General features: G+C 35.1%; 1 protein-coding gene across 1 annotated transcript; it reads left to right on the forward strand.

Annotated features, from left to right (window-relative positions):
* Positions 1–382: 382 nt before the first annotated feature.
* On the forward strand, positions 383–17,291 carry LOC125669646 (neprilysin-11-like). The gene is made up of 15 exons (XM_048904331.2): positions 383–559; positions 755–1,165; positions 3,249–3,326; positions 4,007–4,118; positions 5,695–5,802; positions 6,346–6,497; positions 8,172–8,288; positions 8,643–8,777; positions 9,453–10,191; positions 11,167–11,286; positions 11,592–11,722; positions 11,939–12,004; positions 12,257–12,349; positions 16,568–16,653; positions 16,926–17,291. The coding sequence occupies exons 2-15, from the start codon at positions 767–769 to the stop codon at positions 17,023–17,025; spliced, it is 2,436 nt and encodes an 811-aa protein (XP_048760288.2). The 5' UTR covers positions 383–559; positions 755–766; the 3' UTR covers positions 17,026–17,291.
* Positions 17,292–19,084: the final 1,793 nt, after the last annotated feature.

Below are 19,084 nucleotides of genomic sequence, written 5' to 3' on the forward strand. Positions count from 1 at the left end.
ACAACTTTTTCTGGAGAGAACCATATAGATCGGGACTTTATAGTTTTTCCCCGCACCCTTGTCAAAGGAGCAGGTGTTTTGGTTGCATTTCCTAGAACGAGTTTGATGTTTTTCCATATTAGAAACGAAATAGTGTAGGGTAATTGAATAGTAAGCGTGAAAATTTTACTATTGTTCTTGGGGAATAAATGTTGGCGTCACTGGATAATTGGGCTATTTGGGGGTTTTCTTCCCAAGACTATGCCTGAACTGGTATAATGAAATTTTCTAAATGACCACGGCTTCCCGTTGTTTGACGGCCGAGACAAGACAGCATGTAAAGATTTTGTGCATGTTTTACATATAGTTTGCGTGAGTAATTCCCTGCACTCTTGGACTAAAATGCTTTACCTGGAAAATTACAGAGTGGTGGATGCTTTCCATACAATTACGAAATTGATTTCCATTTGAGATGGATTCAACTCGGAGTGGCGATCGCCCAGTCCTCCCGCTGATTCATTGATAGACAGGCGGACTGCTCTATTTCTTTCATCCGGCAGCACTTTATGCCCTTATTAAGGTAAACGAGACCCCTGTATACTTCCTTTGGCTTTGTGTAAGGAAATGTATCGGTATTTCATTTTGAGGGATTGAAATTTTTCTAAAATCATATTCGTTTTTTTTTTCTTTTGCGAAAGTTACACACATAATTCATGTTATCATATTTTACAATGTTTTATTAGTTTTATTAAAGTTTATGAATTGTACTATGCAGCCAGTTTCCTCCATGACCCTGACGATGCCTGAGGAGAGTCCCGACTCCGGTAAATACGTGGTTTACACCGTTACTTCGGACGACAGTAGCACGGAACTAGAGGACGGACATGTGAATTTCAAAGATACCGAAATGGACTCGCTTAACGGCAAACAATCGCCATCACACCGACCTCTGAGGTCGTACTCATCAGATTCATCTAAATGGAGTACATACTGGTCAACAAGAGAAAAATGTTGTTGTCTGTGGAATATAACATTTATTCTGGCCATCGGAGCTCTTGTGTTTGTTGTGGTGTACGTAACGAAGCGAAGTGCCAATAACGGTTCGTTTGATGCAAACTACACCTGGAACCTCTCAGAAATATACGTTCCAAATACGATTTCAACCGAGGACTCCAAATTAAGCAAGGTATATGCTTTTCTCTGTATATACGTTTGCCAAAAAATAAAAATAAAGTTCTTTGTTGAAAACTTCATGAATCGCTATGCTGTTTTCTATATGGTAATACACAATCAAAATGATTATGCCTATTCCACAATGGGCCATATAATTATTAACTTTACATAGTATTTGTACGAAAGGAAATGAAAGAATGCAATAATCAAGTTTCTCGTTTTATTGGTGGCTGAATAAATTTACGTTCATTAAAGGGTTTTAATCAATTAAATCGTTAGGTTGGATATTACGAACGAAAATTTAATTCTTGGTCCATTTTATGTTTGTATTTAAGGGAAGTAACTAGGAATTATGTTAAGAGGAAGGTAATGCCCAAATTAAAACAACGACTCGATGTAGGGTGTTACACTGTAGTCCGCAAAGTGATGAGAAAAACAACGATATATTCTAATCAAAGTTATATTTCAAGTTAAGCGTTCAAACTAGCTATTTATGTAGATAGATTCTATGCAGATTGAATAAGTCGTAGTAAGAAATTGTTCTGTCCAATATGAATTATATCTTTTATAACACACGCTGATTCTGACATTAATGCGTTGAATACATGTATGAAATGACGCTGCTCAGGGATATTCTGAAATTCTCCACAAAAGACACCCATCAGTCCTATGTTAAGGAATATAACACAGTTATGTGCATGTAAGCATGATGAGAACTTGATTTATGAGAAATATCTCTTCTCCGTGAACTTTGTTAATCTATCTTCAGGAATTCTTAATACCAAAAATGAAGAAATTTCAAGCCTCGTTCGATTACCCTCGTTACGTATTTTGTTATCTTGATGGAAATGTTCAGGATTGATAATACCGTTGCTTTCGGAGTATGTAACTCTATGCAGCAATATAAAAAGGGCTCAATTATTCATTTTTATCGATTGAGGGAGATGAAGACAAAGATAGAGAGAGGGATATTACATGCCCCTTATTAGGTTTTGAAGTTTCAATTGAGTAAACCCTAAACCCCCCCATCATCCGCAAGTAGGCGAAAATGTCAGTGCGTATTTGGAGATTCAACACCATTTTCGAATGATATGCAAACGAACAGTTCTTGCGGAAATAAGTTGAAATCAAAGAATGTGATTCTCAATGTTATGACTGTAATTGGCGAAACTGTCTTAAAGGAATGACACGTATTAACTTCTGTCCATCCTGCACGGCGGGGAAATAAGTGGAGGACGCGAGTTTGGAAGTCAAGCCGCTAAATCAAAGTGAATTACTGATTCTGGTCAATCCTGGACGGCTAGTCATTCCTTAGGGGTCTGTCATGCCAATTACAGGAACATCTTCAGAAGATAACCGATCGTCATATGAAGTGTCATAAAGTAATCTCAAGGTAATCGGTTGTAAACTGCATTTCTATTCAGAAAATTACCGATAGTATAGGAACTACAGATAGATCATTGGCGTAGTAGTTTGTTTTGCTTTCAATATTCCTCAGTTAATAAAAAAGTATTAATTTTCAAAAGCAGCAGAATAAAACTGTCAGTCTTTTAATTTTGTCGGGAGTTAGACATAAGACAGTTGTTATTGTTAAAACATTCAATTGATTATGGAGAATATGAATGATATGAATTAGTATCTGAATTGTACACATTTTGTGTGGGTTTTAACAAAAGATAGATTGCAATGACTTGAAATAACAGTAATTGTACAAAATGAAGTATGCAAGTGCTTTCCATCACTGGCATTCTTCTCTAAACCTACTATCCCTTCCGTTTGGCTCTGTGAGATGAAAATTTAATAACTTGGCATCAAGGACGAACGTTTGGCAATGAGTGATGAACTTAATAACACCTTTCATTAACAAATACGGTTTTGTCTTATCATTGATGCAAAATTGATTGCATCTTTGTGCTTTTCAGTATCCTAAAATACATTCGTTTAAGTGCTTCATAAGCTGGGCTTTTAAATAATAACGAACACCGACCAATGTATTAAACGCACGCGTAGTATTTGGGTTCATCTTATTGGACACATAGTATTTAACAAAGCGCTTAAATAATTGATGAATGTTGTGTTCCTTTTTATTTTTATAGGTCTGCTACACACCAGAATGTGTTCGCTTGTCAGCCGAAGTTCGCTCGCGGATGAATACAAGTGCTGATCCGTGTGAGGTAATTGACATTTTTCGCGCGCTTTTGTGGATGGTGGCCAGTGCCTTCCCACCACGTATCTTTGACCCACTGGGGATTTAATGTGTAGTGGTCAATAAGAATTTTTCAAAAAATAAATGGCTTTTCTCACTAGTTTTGACAAGGTCCGATTTCCACTGCCTGATTATACACAATGTCTAAATATACAATTGGTATGACATGACGAATTCGTATTGATCAAAGTTACAACAGAGAAACCCGTCCAATTCTTTACACCTCTATTATATGCTGTCTAGGAGGCTTATCGATAACGCGATTAACCGTCCAATTCTACATTGGACCAATCTCCCAAATTTGATATTATTCAGAAGTTCTATTATTTTGAGATGCATTAATTGCAAGAAACGGCGGAAAGGCCTAGACGCGTTAATTTCATTTTATCACTCCAAATACTAATGCAACTTTCTTTTTCTTGGGAATATTTTGTTACACGTATAAGCAATATATTTCTATATCCCAACAAGTTTCATTCATTTTCCCCCAGTTTGAGCTGATCTAGTCATGGAAGAGCCATATATTTATTTTTACTAATACATAATTAGATTTATTATTTTATCAAATTATGGTGCTTTTTTGTTCCCAAGTAAAAGGACGACATCCAAAGCTTGATAAAATTTCTACATATACCTTCTTTTTCATAGAATTTCTACGAGTATGCTTGTGGTGGATACACCGTGCCGTTAACATGGACGACTCCAAGATATCGCGAGGTACCCGATGCTCTGACACAATCTTATAGGTCTATGATAATAGGTATGCTAGAGAAAGACGGTACCTGTTAAATATTGAACAATCAAGTATTTGCTTTGCTTGAGATATTAGTATTATATCGCAGAAAGGACACCCTGTGAACTTATTATTATCATAATCTTAAGTGTATATTGTTATGTTATTTTTCTTATTATCTTTATGAAAAGGTGAAGATAACGAACAGTGATCAATCTCAAATTCAAACTTAAGAGTAGGGCAAATACGGAGCCCTGGACATACCAGAGGTGGGATTAGGTGCCTAGGAGTAAACATCCCCTGTCGACTGGTCACACTCGCCACGGGCTCTATTTCTCGGTCGGGCAAAGGGAGTAATCTGTACTTAAAATCATTGTTTAAAGAATGGCCACCATTGGTATGAAACATGTCAGACAGCATTTTACTCAATCATAGGTTATATTGGTCAATTAGATCGTTACATCGACCATAAGATAAGCGAAATGCTGACTTTAAACAAGACTGTTGAAACCCATATAACATCATTTTATTTGTCAATGGCCTGCCTTACTTTAAAAACTAACCATACTCGAATTATATTAGTTGAGAGACATAAACACCATATGCTGGTGACAATGGGATATTGCTATAAAGGTATGGAAAGTTGACGATGGAGAAGCTGAAGTCACTCCGTTTGTCACAAAGTCGAGTAGTTAGTTTGCTGTTAACGTATATGTTCAATAAAATATCTGAGAATGAAATATGCATGCAGATGAATATATATTATATTCTTATCCAGCATTTTTATGCTCAACCGAAACTTCATTTAAGATCTTTTCAGACGAATTCTAAAATTTCCCGCCGCTTAGGGTGGACATCATACTTGTAGTTGTGACGTCACAACATATATTGCGGTTTACAGTCTTGATGAAGCTGTTGGGTAAACATGTTAATGAACGTTATTTAGAAATGCATTATCATAATCCTGAACAATGAGGTCTAAAGTTTTGACGCCTCCTGAGGCTTATCCGATTTCTTGATTGTTGCAGATCTGCTGTGAAAACTGAGTTTTAAAGAAAATTCTAGTATTGCAGTGGGTTGAATCTGGTGTAACCCACACCCACAGTATTGTAAATGTATCTAGGATTATACATGTGTATATCTGGATAAAACCCTCTTGGGATTTTAGTTTCGAAGAATTTATCCATGGCTGATGTTCAAATTATCAATGAAGCTGCGGAACGTAACACATGTAGATGGAGATACGTCATTGATTAGGTCCTGTATTTAAATACAAAAGAATACTGCAACATTTCAATAGTTAGTTAATTTTGCATTCAAATAAATTTACAAGCTAAACAAATGTTGACCAATACGATAAAACGCAGCACTGTAGATTAGTTTACAATCAACATGGGTTTCTTTTCCCCTTCATGAAATCAACACCGCAAATTGTCTAGCCGATCATTCTGCCTGTGTTAGATTACCTAGAAAGACTGAATGTCACGTGCACATGTGTGTACTAGTGTGTGTAATAACTCAAATTTGTAAATGTTATAGAAACGATTTCAAATTATATTAAACAAAACTGTAAATACTTAAACTGCAGGTGTTTTCTATGCAGATAAATTATCTTCAAGAATTCGAAGTTCAGATATGCCTGGTGTAAAGATTGCAAAACAAGCTTTTCAATCCTGTGTCATGGCACCAAAAAGAAATATGCAGCAACACTGTAAGTGAATTTATCTAATGTAGAAATACAACATTATCACAAATATTGACATTGATATTTGGCTTAAATGGAATATTCCGCTTCCTTGAATATGTTTACTGCTGATTTAGATTAGAATCATTTTTTCTGTGGAAATCGAATTCCGATATTCAATTTTTCCTCGTGGATTGGCGGTATCCTTTTAATTAATTAGCTTTTTTATTCATTATCATTATCAATGAGTCATTGTTTCCTCATGCAGATTTTTGCTGTTCCCCAGAATTATGTAGAGAAAAAAATCTTGCAACAAATGGCTAACGTTGTTAAATGTTTTAATCTATACTATTTGTGCTATTGGTATTTCTGATATCTAATTGAAAAACCCTGTACAAATTGAGAATTTTTATTAAGTTTCTTCTCTGAATCAGATGCTTGAAAACATAGCTATATGTATTTTCATGTATACTGTCAATATCTCCTTATATTTCTATTTGATTTAAGCGAAAGGATAGAATTTTGTGCTTGAAAACTATGAAAGCAAATTGTTTTATGTGTTTTTACCAGTTGAAGACCTGATTGACAGCTTAGAAGGAGAGCCAATGGAAATTAATTTAGGACATGGACATTCACTGACCAGGCTGTTGGCCCATGCTGTGAAATATTATGGAGTATCTCCATTGTTTAAAGTCATACGGTTCGAAAATGATAAATTTGCTGTGAGTACAGTCTGCAGTTTTTATGTTGATTCGATGACAACTGTATAGTGTTATATATATATATACAAATATATATCCAACGATGATTAAGTACACATGATCCATATTTTATATATATATGATTTTGTATGAAACGGCTTTACATCAACAAGGATCAGATGTACAATATTTCTGTGTCATCAAATAACATCCACGTTAGTTGTTTTCATTTTCAATAATGCTTCATTACTCTTGTAAAAACATAACATTTACTCAACTGTATGTAAATATATCAAATCATGTATTACGAATGTCTCTTAGCCTCAGAGTTTCCATAGAAATTATTCCAAAAGTTAAAGTCGGTAAGCGACTTTTGCATTCAAAGAAAAACCCTATTGATTCCTAGTGTCATTAATAAATCATCACCGTTTCCTTCTTAAAACGATATTAACTTGAAATACACTACACACCTATTTAAAGAGAGAATGCGGTTACACTACTGGGAATGAAATTTTTGAATGAATCGCGCAACTGCAAAACGGTTACAATAGGTTATAAGCTTTCTCAAGTCTTTGCTTATTTTTTTCCTGTGTGTGTGTTCCGTAATGCAATAAAGCTAATGCAAGTTTTTCCTTCGACGTGTGAAAATTCCAATAGAATGGTGAGTAGAGAGAGGCCCTTGGCCAATATCGACATCTTTATTAGAATTATACGTCCTGCGATAACAAGTTTTCGATAACGGTAAGCTAGTGTTAATAGCTCACTCGCATTTTCTCTGTCTACTGTGGATTTTCTTCGTTTTTGATTTATATGTGGACGTAAATCATGGGAGTCTTTGATAGTAATCACTGGAGTAGATAATGACGCGTTAAGCAAACATCCTGACGTCCATTAAGATAAATAAATAAAGTATGCTATATGTGTACATTCGATTTGTTAAGCATCCTAATATGATAATAGCGGCACTTATCGCTGGTTAATCAGTGAATGTGTCTACACAGAGAAAATAATAAGTTTGATATTTTTCAACAGTGACATTTGCTTCTAATCCTTGAGTATCTTTTTTATCAGTAAGGGGAGCAGTATTAAGCAATGTTTACCATTTATGATTGATTTTTGTCCCTGGCTTCTTATAACTTAAAGAAAATAAACGTTGGAGCACTAAGAAACGTTTCTCCTGAGCTCTGTGTGTATCCAGCATGAATTGATACCTGGTCAAACATTACCGGTTGCGGTAGCTCGATCAGCGCTGCCTAGAGCGTTCATGTCGTGACTGTCTCATACTTCACCTACAGATGGTGAAGTTTCAGTATGAGTGAAAAATTCTCAAAGGGACGTAAAACAATCAAACAAAACATTATTTTGGCAGTTCGGATATTATGTCGATCAGATAGTTAATTTGAAATGATAACAATGTCATAATTTTGAGTACAACCTTTCAGCAGATTTTAAAATCTTAGATGAAAAGGTGATGATAACAATCAGTGACCAATCTTAAAAATCCTTTATAGAATACAAAGTATAGAGTTGGGCAAACACGGACCCCTGGATATACCAGAGATGAGATCATGTGCCTAGGAGGAGCAAGCATCCCCTGTTGACGGGGCACATGTTTTATGTTGTGTTTACTTTAGGCACATTTATCAATCGTCATCTGAGCTAGATGTGTATATCATACTTATAACCTTTTTCCAGATTATAAACAGATTTTCGGACCAAAGAATTTTGGATCTCTCCAGAATAGGTCAAACGGTTTCATCTTTCCGACATCTCTCACCACGTGACTTTTATTACCTAACTCCACGTGATACGGTAGGTTGATTAGGAAGTGTGGTGTTAAGATAGGGCATATTAAACTACAGTGTATTTAAGAAGAAATATTGTTGTTGCTAAAGGGACGGGAAAAATACCATGTTTGCAACATAGTAATATAACACGTTCTTTTAATCAGGATATTATACTTCACATGTATGGTTCTGAATGCATGTGTTTCAATTGATGCAGTTGACATATTCACATTTTGAACGAAATGCCCAATTAAATCAAAGTGTGTTCAACTTTAACTATTCTATACTTTTTCCCATTCTCTTGAAAAATACGTATGTGTCATGTTTAGATCGTATATATCTTTAGTTTGTATTTATCTTTAGATGGGTTTTTTTGCAGAAAATTATTGCTTACAGACAGTACGTCAGGAATGTGGTAAAACTGGTGTTCGGGAATGGTACCAGCAGTTTTTCTGTTGCCTACCTTAAATTGACACTAAATGAAGTGTTAGACTTTGAAATGCGACTTAACAAGGTAATACCCTTACAATTTCACTATCGAATAGTAGTATAGTGTATATCATGAATGCAGTATAAAAATATTGAATAATTGTGTCCTACAGCATTTAAAATTTAAAAAACAAAAACAAAGCAAAATACACACACACAAGCTATCCTCTCTATTAAATTTATACATTTTATAAACCGTTTCTGATAAGTTTATGTCTGAAAACACGATACAGGTAAGTCTTTTGAAGTAAAAGGTATAAAAATTTTGTCGAAATATTGTATAAATGTTTTCTTTCGACTTCTGCACGTTATCCTAATTAGCCCCAATACTGATTATGAAACGGACATCTAAAATTATTTCTACAATCAACGTTTGTACATGTAATAGTGTTTTGGTTTTAACTTCAAATGGTTGGCCAAATTATCCCGCTGTCGTAATTAATTCTCTCAAAGCAATTAACAATTATTTATTGAAATTCTGAACCCAGAAAGAAAGTGTAAAATACGTTCATAAAAGGATTGATAGAATAAGAAAACAATTACAACCTTTTATTCTAGTAGAGTTTGTGCATATTTCAAAGTAATATTGATCTCGAACCAAGTCTCCGGTCATTATACTTTTCTCAGGTTTATAACCAACATTATCAAAAGACTACGGTTGTGTACTAAGAATGTTTTTTTCATTTCTTCACACTTAAAGGCGATGTTCGCACCGTCAACGGTTGGTTCACTTGGTGCCATGTTGAACTGCACACAGCGATATACAATAGGTGAACTTCAACGGTCTTCTGCTGGCTACAAGATCGACTGGAGAACATTCCTCAGCATACTTCTGAACCGAAATGTGACTGATAATTTTGCAGTTTGCTATTCAGATATTTCATATGACGTCACAGATATACTTTATGACACTCAAATTAATGTGATAAAGAATTTTATAAAACTTCAGATAATATTGAATTCGGACATAACATTCGCAAATCACATTTTCATCAATCCATTCCAAGATGAAGAGCTAAGCTCAGTGAAACATTCCACAAAAGAGACGAAATGCGTCATGTGTGTGCAAAATGTTTTACCTTTAGGTTCTATCTTCAAATCAAAAGAGGACATATTCTTCAACAGAAATTCATCATTCACTTTTTCCGAATTGAAGAAATCCCTGATAAAAGTGATTGATGGTATGTACTGGATACCATTTAAACAGAGAAGAACATTCATCTCGCATGCCAACGAAGCCGGTATTTTATTCACAACTGATATGAGATATAAGATTTATGATAATTCTGTGTATTCGTCATTATCCAATAACACAGACTTTTACCAAATCGTCTTTGGTGCTATTAAGCGGAAACATCATTATGAAATGGATGGATACATCATTACACCACTATTTACCAATGCAGTGTCCTACTATGATGGTCTGAGACAAAATATTGGTAAGACTAATTGAAAGTTACTGTTTAGTTAACGTTACGAAACATCGGGTACATAATATCTATATTTATATACAAAGTACATGTATCCAAAATATAGTGATTTACCGTATAGCCGTTTTCGCGGGTATATAATTTTTGCGTTTTCTAAAGATTCACCAAATTAAAAATCACTAAACTTAAGTACATCAGTATTCATATAAATTGTATGAATAAATGAAAATAAGGTCACCAAAATTTTATCTATGGAAATTAATGGTATATATTATTGACCCAAATCCGCCAAATATATGCCCCACTCCCACCCACCCACCCCCACCCCCCAAAAAAACCAACGGGTTATATGGCACCGTATTTCTACATCTACCAGGCTGCTGAATTCTCAAATTAGATTTCTTCAAATATGAAATCAATACCTGTTTTATAATATTCATTCTTTTAGATGAATAATGTTAAACATACCTCTGACGTTATTTATTTACTGTACCGGTTATAGTAGTCTAGTAGTCAGGATGTTCGCTTCGCAACCGGAAGGACTTTGGTTCGATTTGTCACTACGGCGCCATGTCAATCCGAGGACGTTTACATGTGCCCGCCAGTGGAAGGGAAGGTCAAGGGTCTTCGGATATGACCTTAAAAACGGAGGCTCCGTGTCAGGGTAGGCACTGACACGATAAAGAACCTTGACTTCTACGACCCCGAACACCAAGCATAGGTCAAAATATATGGCACTTCATTAATTGCGTCTGTGAGTGAAAAATTCTCGAATGAGATTTAAACAACATGCAAAGAAAAAACTTCCGATGTTATTTTCCGAAAAAATTGCAAATTTTAGTTCTGCTGAAAAAGAATAACGTGTAATTTGGAGACTCTGGTCTTACACAGTTGAATATATCGGATATTTACAGAAAATATGCATTAAGTTGTTTACACTGGAGTCTAATCTGGGAAGTATCACAAATAGTTGTTCTTTTTCAGTTTTATCACCTATAGCGGACAGAGAGCCTGTATTTTACCACTTTGCGTCCAATGCTCTCCTATTCGGCTCAACGGGGGCTTTTATAGCGCAAATTCTAGCCAGGGTATTCGATATTGATGGTAAGTAGAACAACATGTTTTATAAGAATATAAAACGCTTTGTGTATTTGACACTGCTTAACATGCTATTTATTTTAAAATGTTGGCAAAATTATAACAAATTCAGAATCATTTATAGAATAACCCCCATTTGTATTTTTGAATCGTACGTAATTACCTCAATTTTCCATCCAGAGATACAGTCTAAATAACATGAGACTGTTCTGATTTTTTTATTGGATATCTTTTCCGCTTACATTGGCGTCCAGTTTGGTAGTTTTTTCTTTCTAAAGCTAGGTTGAAATGTTTCAAATTGTCTTTTACAGTTATTCTCTCGCATTATCTAAATGGCTTAATAGAACAAGAAGTTGTATTCACATTTGCTCATCACTTCCAATGTCTCGTCGAAACGTTTACGAAATATACGATCACAGACCTTAGCGGAAAAGTACACCAGGTAATCCTATCTCATTGCCAGATTAAACACCAGGTAATCCTATCTCACTCCTGATTAAACACCAGGTAATCCTATCTCACTGCCAGATTAAACAAATTTCCAAATCAAAAAATATGTTCACTTTATATCTATAAGTATAGGATTAGTCTGATAATGTCTGTAAAATGTGATTAGATTTGTAGCTCTACTGTAATAAATATCAATATATATCAATAGGCAAATGGAGCTCTAACGAAAGGGGAGAATTTTAGGGATATGTTGGCCTTACAGGTAGCATATAACGTAAGTAAATCAAATTGAGCAACATAAATCGTGTTTCTTACATTGATAGTACAGTTTATCAAATTATGAGAAACATCCATTGCAGTTAATTCGTGTTGCATTACTTTGTAAAACATAGATGTCATTTGTTTTTTAATGTAAATGATTTTTTTCCTTGTTAGATTCTTGGTGTAGTTGTATTAACGTCGATGTCAAGCTGGTGTAAAGTATTACTGCTATACTGTTCATTTAACTTATTCGGTTTTGTTTCAGGCCTTTCAATCAAATATTAACTGGAAAGACAAACATCGGCTTCCAGCATTACAACTAACAGAGAAACAATTATTTTTCGTGGCCTTTACACAGGTAGGAAATGTTTTTATTAATCCCCTACCGGTGAAGCCGTAGGGATCACAGGTTTCATCTTTGTTCGTCTGTCAGTAAGTCTGTCCCACTTGATGTCCGCACTTCATCGTGCTTTAATTTAGAAATTCGAAATTTAGTATGTGGTTTACTTTTGTATGTTTACGGATCAAATGTAGTTTTATCGTGGATTAATTTTTACGAGATGCATGGGATATTGTGCCCAATATAGTTTTGCGGACATTTTTCGCTATGCTTTAAAAAAATTAAGATTTATCTTCATGGCGAATTGAACTTCGCTTTTTGTTTTCCAGACGACATTTCTTCACTATGCTTTGATTTTGGAAGCTAATTTTTGGTATGTCATTTACTAACATTACATATGAAGTTTTAAGTTTCGTCACAGTTGACTCAATTTTACGAGATTTATGGGACTTTGGACTGTGTGTCGAAGGTAGTTTTACGGACTTTTCTCTACAAAGCATTATATTAGGAATCGGAAATTTTACAAGTAGTTATCGAATAAGTAGATACACATTAAGTTTCACTTTCGCTACAGTTGGATTATTCCCACAAAAATTGTAAAAATTGGTCTCATGGTTGACTGAATTAATTACTGTACTTTGTCTAGTTCTCTATATTTTTGATGTGTGATGAGAACACAAAATTAATAGCAGGGCAAACACGGACCCTGGACACACCATAGGTGGGATCAGGTGTCCAGGAGGAGTAAGCATCTCCTGTCGACGGGTCACACTCACCGTGAGCCCTAAACCATGATAAGGTAAACGGAGTAATCTGTAGTTAAAATCAGCATGTAAAGAACAGTCTAACAACTGGTATGAAACACGTCTGGCCGCAATTTACCAAATGAAAGTTTGTATTGGTAAATTAGATTGTTATAACACAGAATTTGCGAAATGCTGACTTTAAACGAAACTGTTTAAAGCCCTGTAACATCAACTCATTTATCAGTAGCTCGATTTAAAAACTGATCATTCACAGAACATGCTCTAGCGTATCGAATCAGTTGAGAGACATAAAGACCATAGGTAGGTGACAATGGGATATTGCTAAATAAATATGGGAAGTTGACGATGGAGAAAGTGAAGTCACATCGTTTGTATTAAAGGTTCGTTTGCCATTAACATTCACGTTCAACAATATATGAAAGTATGAAGCAGATATGGAAGACTCTGTGGTATCCTTTATTTCAAGCTCCCTGGGATATATCGAATCGACATATGAATGAAAATGAGCATTGTTAATAGATCAAACGTCTTCGATACATCTAAATGTCGAAATGAAGACCATAGCAAGATATTTTTTCTTCTCATGTAGCTTTTGAACAAACTCTGCCTCGTAAAAATATAAAAACAGGCGAGTTGAAAAAAATCTATATAATTTAAGGCTACACATTTGCTGATTCGCTGTATCTTTTTTACAAGAAATTGAAATTATAAGATTTCCTGATATGAAAACTAACGTCCGATCAGTGGTTCAAACATTTGACATTATAAAGTTTTCGACTTTTTATTCAAACACACAATAAATCTAAACATCACGTGGAGACAAAAAGGTAGAAAATTGTAAATGTTGAAGACTCAAATTATCGATCTTTGTATGCTTCATTGTTCAGAATACTGGAGTTGAGGTTGTTTCTAATACAGCAATATAAATCGAGGCCGGGGTTACGAATGAAGCGTTCTTTGGTGTGACGATAATGACATCTTTATTTGCGTATGATCGTGGACATGCATGTATTTTGAATATACATCAAAATGAAATGCAATGCAAAAGATATTACACAATAGAAATTTCAAGACCAGACGTATGTCCTAGACTCTCTTATTTAATTCCTGAATGTCGAGTACCGTAACCCTGTCTTCTCTCTATCTGTTCCATCTTTCATTTTTCATATCCTTTTCCACTATTCTTCTCCATGTGGCCTTTCGCGCCCTTTTGACTGCTAACCTAGAACCATTATTATCGTTATCATCCCTATCCTTCCTCAGGATCCGACTTATCCAGTCCCAGCATCCCTCTCTAATCTTGTGGACGATCTTGTTCGTGTTCTGTTCAATCATTTCTCACTTTCTGTAACCATCTTATCACAGGTGGTTCCCCTGTGAATTAGAATTTATCCATTTTCTTGCTCTTCAACATTCGTAATTATTTAGATTTCACATAGTAACACCGGCAGCACTAGTGTCTTGAACAACTTCATACTTCTCTTCACCAGGTTGTAGACATCTTACTGATGCTTCTCTTCACCAGGTTGTAGACATCTTACTGATACTTCTCTTCACCAGGTTGTAGACATCTTACTGATGCTTCTCTTTATCAGGTTATTCCACGCCCATCTCACCTATTGATACATTGTACATACTTCTTTTTGTTAAGATGTATAACACTCTTCTCTCGTACTGATGCTCATTTTTATCAGGTTTTAGAACGCCCCAATCACTTATTGAGGCCTCTTTTCATAATGTTTTAGAACGTTCATCTCATCCATTCATGCTTTCTTTTCTGAGGTTATAGAACGCTCCGCTCATTTACTCAGTCTGTCTTCGACATATATTTAGTTCCTCCTCCCGTCATTCCGGACTGTCAATCCAAGGTAGACAAAATCTTCTACATCTTTTACGTTCACTTTCTGCCGCTGTGTTTATTTTTGTCCTCACCACTTTCCACTTCTCGGTGCTGAGTTGTTTCCAAAGATACGTAATATCATGTACTGTATATAAATCAATAAAACGTGCACCTGACTCTTGATAAGCCTACAATAAACCCTCCATTTCACTGATATCAGTAAATAGAAAATTATTTTCTTTTGATTTCAACATATGATTCCCGTGGGGATCTGGGTTAGAATAGGTCCTCAGTATCCCTTGCTTATCGTAAGAGGCAAATAAATGGGGTGGTCCTTAGGATGAGACCGCAAACGCCGAGGCCCAGTGTCACAGCAAGTGTGGCACGATAAAGATCCCTTCCTGCTCAAAGGTAAGCACCAAGCATAGGCCTAAATTTTGCAGCCTTTCACTTGCAATGGTGACATATCCATATGTGTGAAAAATTCTTGAGAGGGACGTTAAACAACATAAAATCAATCATCATACAAAACCTTCAGAAAGTGTTAACTGAAAACAATCTCTTTATCAAAGGGTACATTATCCCTGTCAAACCATGAATTACTGATCAATAGTAATGTAAAACTTATACGGTACCAATTTTGATGCACCAGATGCGCATTTCGACAAATAATGTCTCTTCAGTGATGCTCAACCGAAATGTTTGAAATCCGAAATAACTATGAAGTTTTGGAGCTAAATATAGCCAAAAACAGCGTGCCAAGAAAGTGGAGCCAAATTCGTCCAAGGATAAGAGCTATGCATGAGGGAGATAATCCTTAATTTTGAAATGAATTTCTAACTTTTATAACAGCAATTAAATATACATCCGTATTTTCAAGCTAGTAACGAAGTACTTAGCTACTGGGCTGTAGAGACCCTCGGGGACTAATAGTCCACCAGCAGAGGCCTCGACCCAGGGGTCATAATGTAAAACTTATACGGTACCAATTTTGATGCACCAGATGCGCATTTCGACAAATAATGTCTCTTCCGTGATGCTCAACCGAAATGTTTGAAATCCGAAATAACTATGAAGTTTTGGAGTAACATTCTCGGTCCCAAAATTTAAAGTTTTCATACCTGCATTCCTATAGGTTAAAATGGTGGGTCACAAAGTAAAAGAATAAAATGTACAATGTTTTATCTTGAGCCTAACATTGAATACTGTAGGAACATAGCATCGTCTTTACAAAGGAGCAGTGGCGAGGCTTCACATTGGTCTAAGTAACGCCTTGTTCTTTTGTCAAAATTTCTAAATCCTAAATCGTTGGATATTTGGGGCTTAAAGTCATTTTTATACATTTCTCCCATAGAGCAAGCAATTTATTCTGAAATCTGGTAAGAATAAGGTGCACGGGTAAAATCAGTTCCACAGTAGCATTACAGGATGTGCTGTATATGTATAGATATTCAGTATACACCACAAAGAAACGCACATATGTAATGATCATGGAACTTTAATAGTGTGCTTCTATTAAACACACGTTAGTTGCATAAAGATCCGTGCTCGTGATCAGGCTTAAATTTTTTAGCATCTTACCAACATGTGTGAGGACATCATTCGATCGAGGGTTTTCTTCTTTTGTAGACATTTTGTGAAAGAGTAAGCCCAAGAGGTATAGAGATTTTTTACTTAAAGAGTGACAAAACAGTCACGCTACCGAGACATTTACGGTTAGTATATCTCTACAGTGAATTAATTAGAATTTAAACAGATGATTCGCATACTTTATCTTCATGTTTTCTCCGTTTTATAGGTATATACTACTAAATATGAGCATTTAATTCATTTTAATCCTAAATTATTAATAGTTGTCGGTCAAACTTTAAAAAAAAAAATTATTGATAAAGATAATTGATTCACAACTTGTCACGTATAACAAATTTCCAAAATTAAAAAGGCGTATATATGTATTAATTTACCTAACACATATTCTGTTTTACAGGGTAAAGGGAATGTTATCGAATTTTGAGCACTTTTCTAAAGATTTCAACTGCCGGATTGGGTCTTCTATGAATCCTGTAGATAGATGTGTTCTGTTTTAAACGAAACGAAAACCACTCGTGTATCTACAGACAGACAGACAGACAAACACATTACTGCAGCAATATCAATATTCCTTTCTCTGACGTCATGGTCAAAATGATATTGTTCCGGAACTGAAATTATCTCCAATAGTACAAAGATACTTAGGAACGTATTTACCAAGATATTGCAAAAATGGCATTCCTTCCATTTCTTGTGTGATAATTTTAACAGAAGTACATGTAATAGATTATGCAAGATATATGAGGTTTCTTATTAACCAAACGTCTCCAAATGTTAGCAGATGAAATGTCACTTGTTATGAATGTCTTTGTATGATTTCAAATGTTTATTGAATAAAGTTTAATCACAGCACTTGTTGTCACTGAATATATATTGAATATGTTAGTGTGTGCATTAATATGCTTTGACATATACCTCATAGTGCTTTGACATATACATAATAATCATGCCTTTTGTACACATCTATGCTCTGACATCATCATGCTTTGACATGTACCATATTATAGTTTAAGATGTGTATGGTTTTCATTGGCGGATTTAAGGGGTGTGTGTGGAACACGCCCCTATCATTTTCAAAGATTAAAATTCTATGTACTTAAAATGACACAAATTACACGTATATTTAAAATTTTAAAAATGCCTCCTGTACGGGAGGGGGTATCTACTCCCAAACCACCACACTCATGTTTAGTTCATTCCCTTATGGTCTAATATACATTTTCATAGGGTTTATATCAAATATGTTTGACTAATCTTGGATTCCGTTTTCTATTTCCCACGGCGTATATGTCTATTACTTGCACCCTAAGGGAAGAGCATTTACCATATATTGGAAATAAACTAAACTAAGTAAACTCGATATGTACACCTTGATAGGATATAGTGTACCCATTTTTAACCAACCCCCCCCCCCCCCCCCCCCCCGGTTTTAATAAGAGATTCGGGAGAATATAGGTTTGGTATGTATGTTCATCCGCAAAATCTTTAATCTTGTCCATAACTTTTTAATGGATGGCGATAGGGCTTTCATACTTAATATGTGTATTCCTTGTGATAAGACTTTTTCGTACCACAGTTTTGGACCTTAAATGCCTTGGAATTTGGCCATACAAGGGCATCAGTGTTCCACAAACACATGTTGTTTTCATTTAAAACTATGAATACCAAAAATGTAGTTCATTATAGATGCTAGATTTTGCAAACAAAATCATATCGCAGATTTTCCCGTTTACCAAATCAAACGCTTCCATATCAATTCATAATTTGTGCAACTTGATTTTAAATACATGTACATATTTTTCTCGTAATTACAAAACCTTTAATGCGAATATATCATGCTTCATGTACCTTTCATACAAAACCGCTGTTGTTATTGTCAACGGTCACGGTAATTTTTAATCGTATGGGGGACGTTTTGTTATAAAATACCATTACCGTGCATCACCTATTGGGAAAGGTGATGTCACTTATTCAAACAGGTGATACCACCAATTCAAATTCAATAAATGATATCACCCATTCAAATAGGCGATATCATTATTCAATTAGATATCATTATTCAATTAGATATCACTTATTCAAACAATGTTTGAAAGAACTTTTCCCTCGACTATTTGATGTACTCACCGTTGTTGTTTATTAATCTCGATCACGAAGACGCATCAACATAATGTTTGTGATAATCGGAGAAAACATTTACTTAGTTGGCAAGAGAAAAGTTTACATGTAATTGTTTGTATTGTGGCATACATCATGTGCTATTTTATTTCCGATTACAGAAATGCTATTGAAGCAATACTGAGAAGATAGAATAGTTCTCTGAAAGCTTACGAAAATATCAACCTTTGGTTTGGCAGCTGTCATATTTCGTTTTAAGCTATCACCTACTCGAATAAGTAATATCATTTATACAAATATGTGATATTACGTATTCATTTTGAAAAGGTGACATAACTTATTGGAATAGGTGATAATACTAAATGGCAATAAATACCACAAACAGCACCTCATAGAATCGCTTAGTTGTAAACCTCTTGACCTGATAGTGCTGTATCC

The sequence above is a fragment of the Ostrea edulis genome, chromosome 4, assembly GCF_947568905.1.
Source record: "Ostrea edulis chromosome 4, xbOstEdul1.1, whole genome shotgun sequence".
Classification (NCBI taxonomy): Eukaryota; Metazoa; Mollusca; class Bivalvia; order Ostreida; family Ostreidae; genus Ostrea; species Ostrea edulis.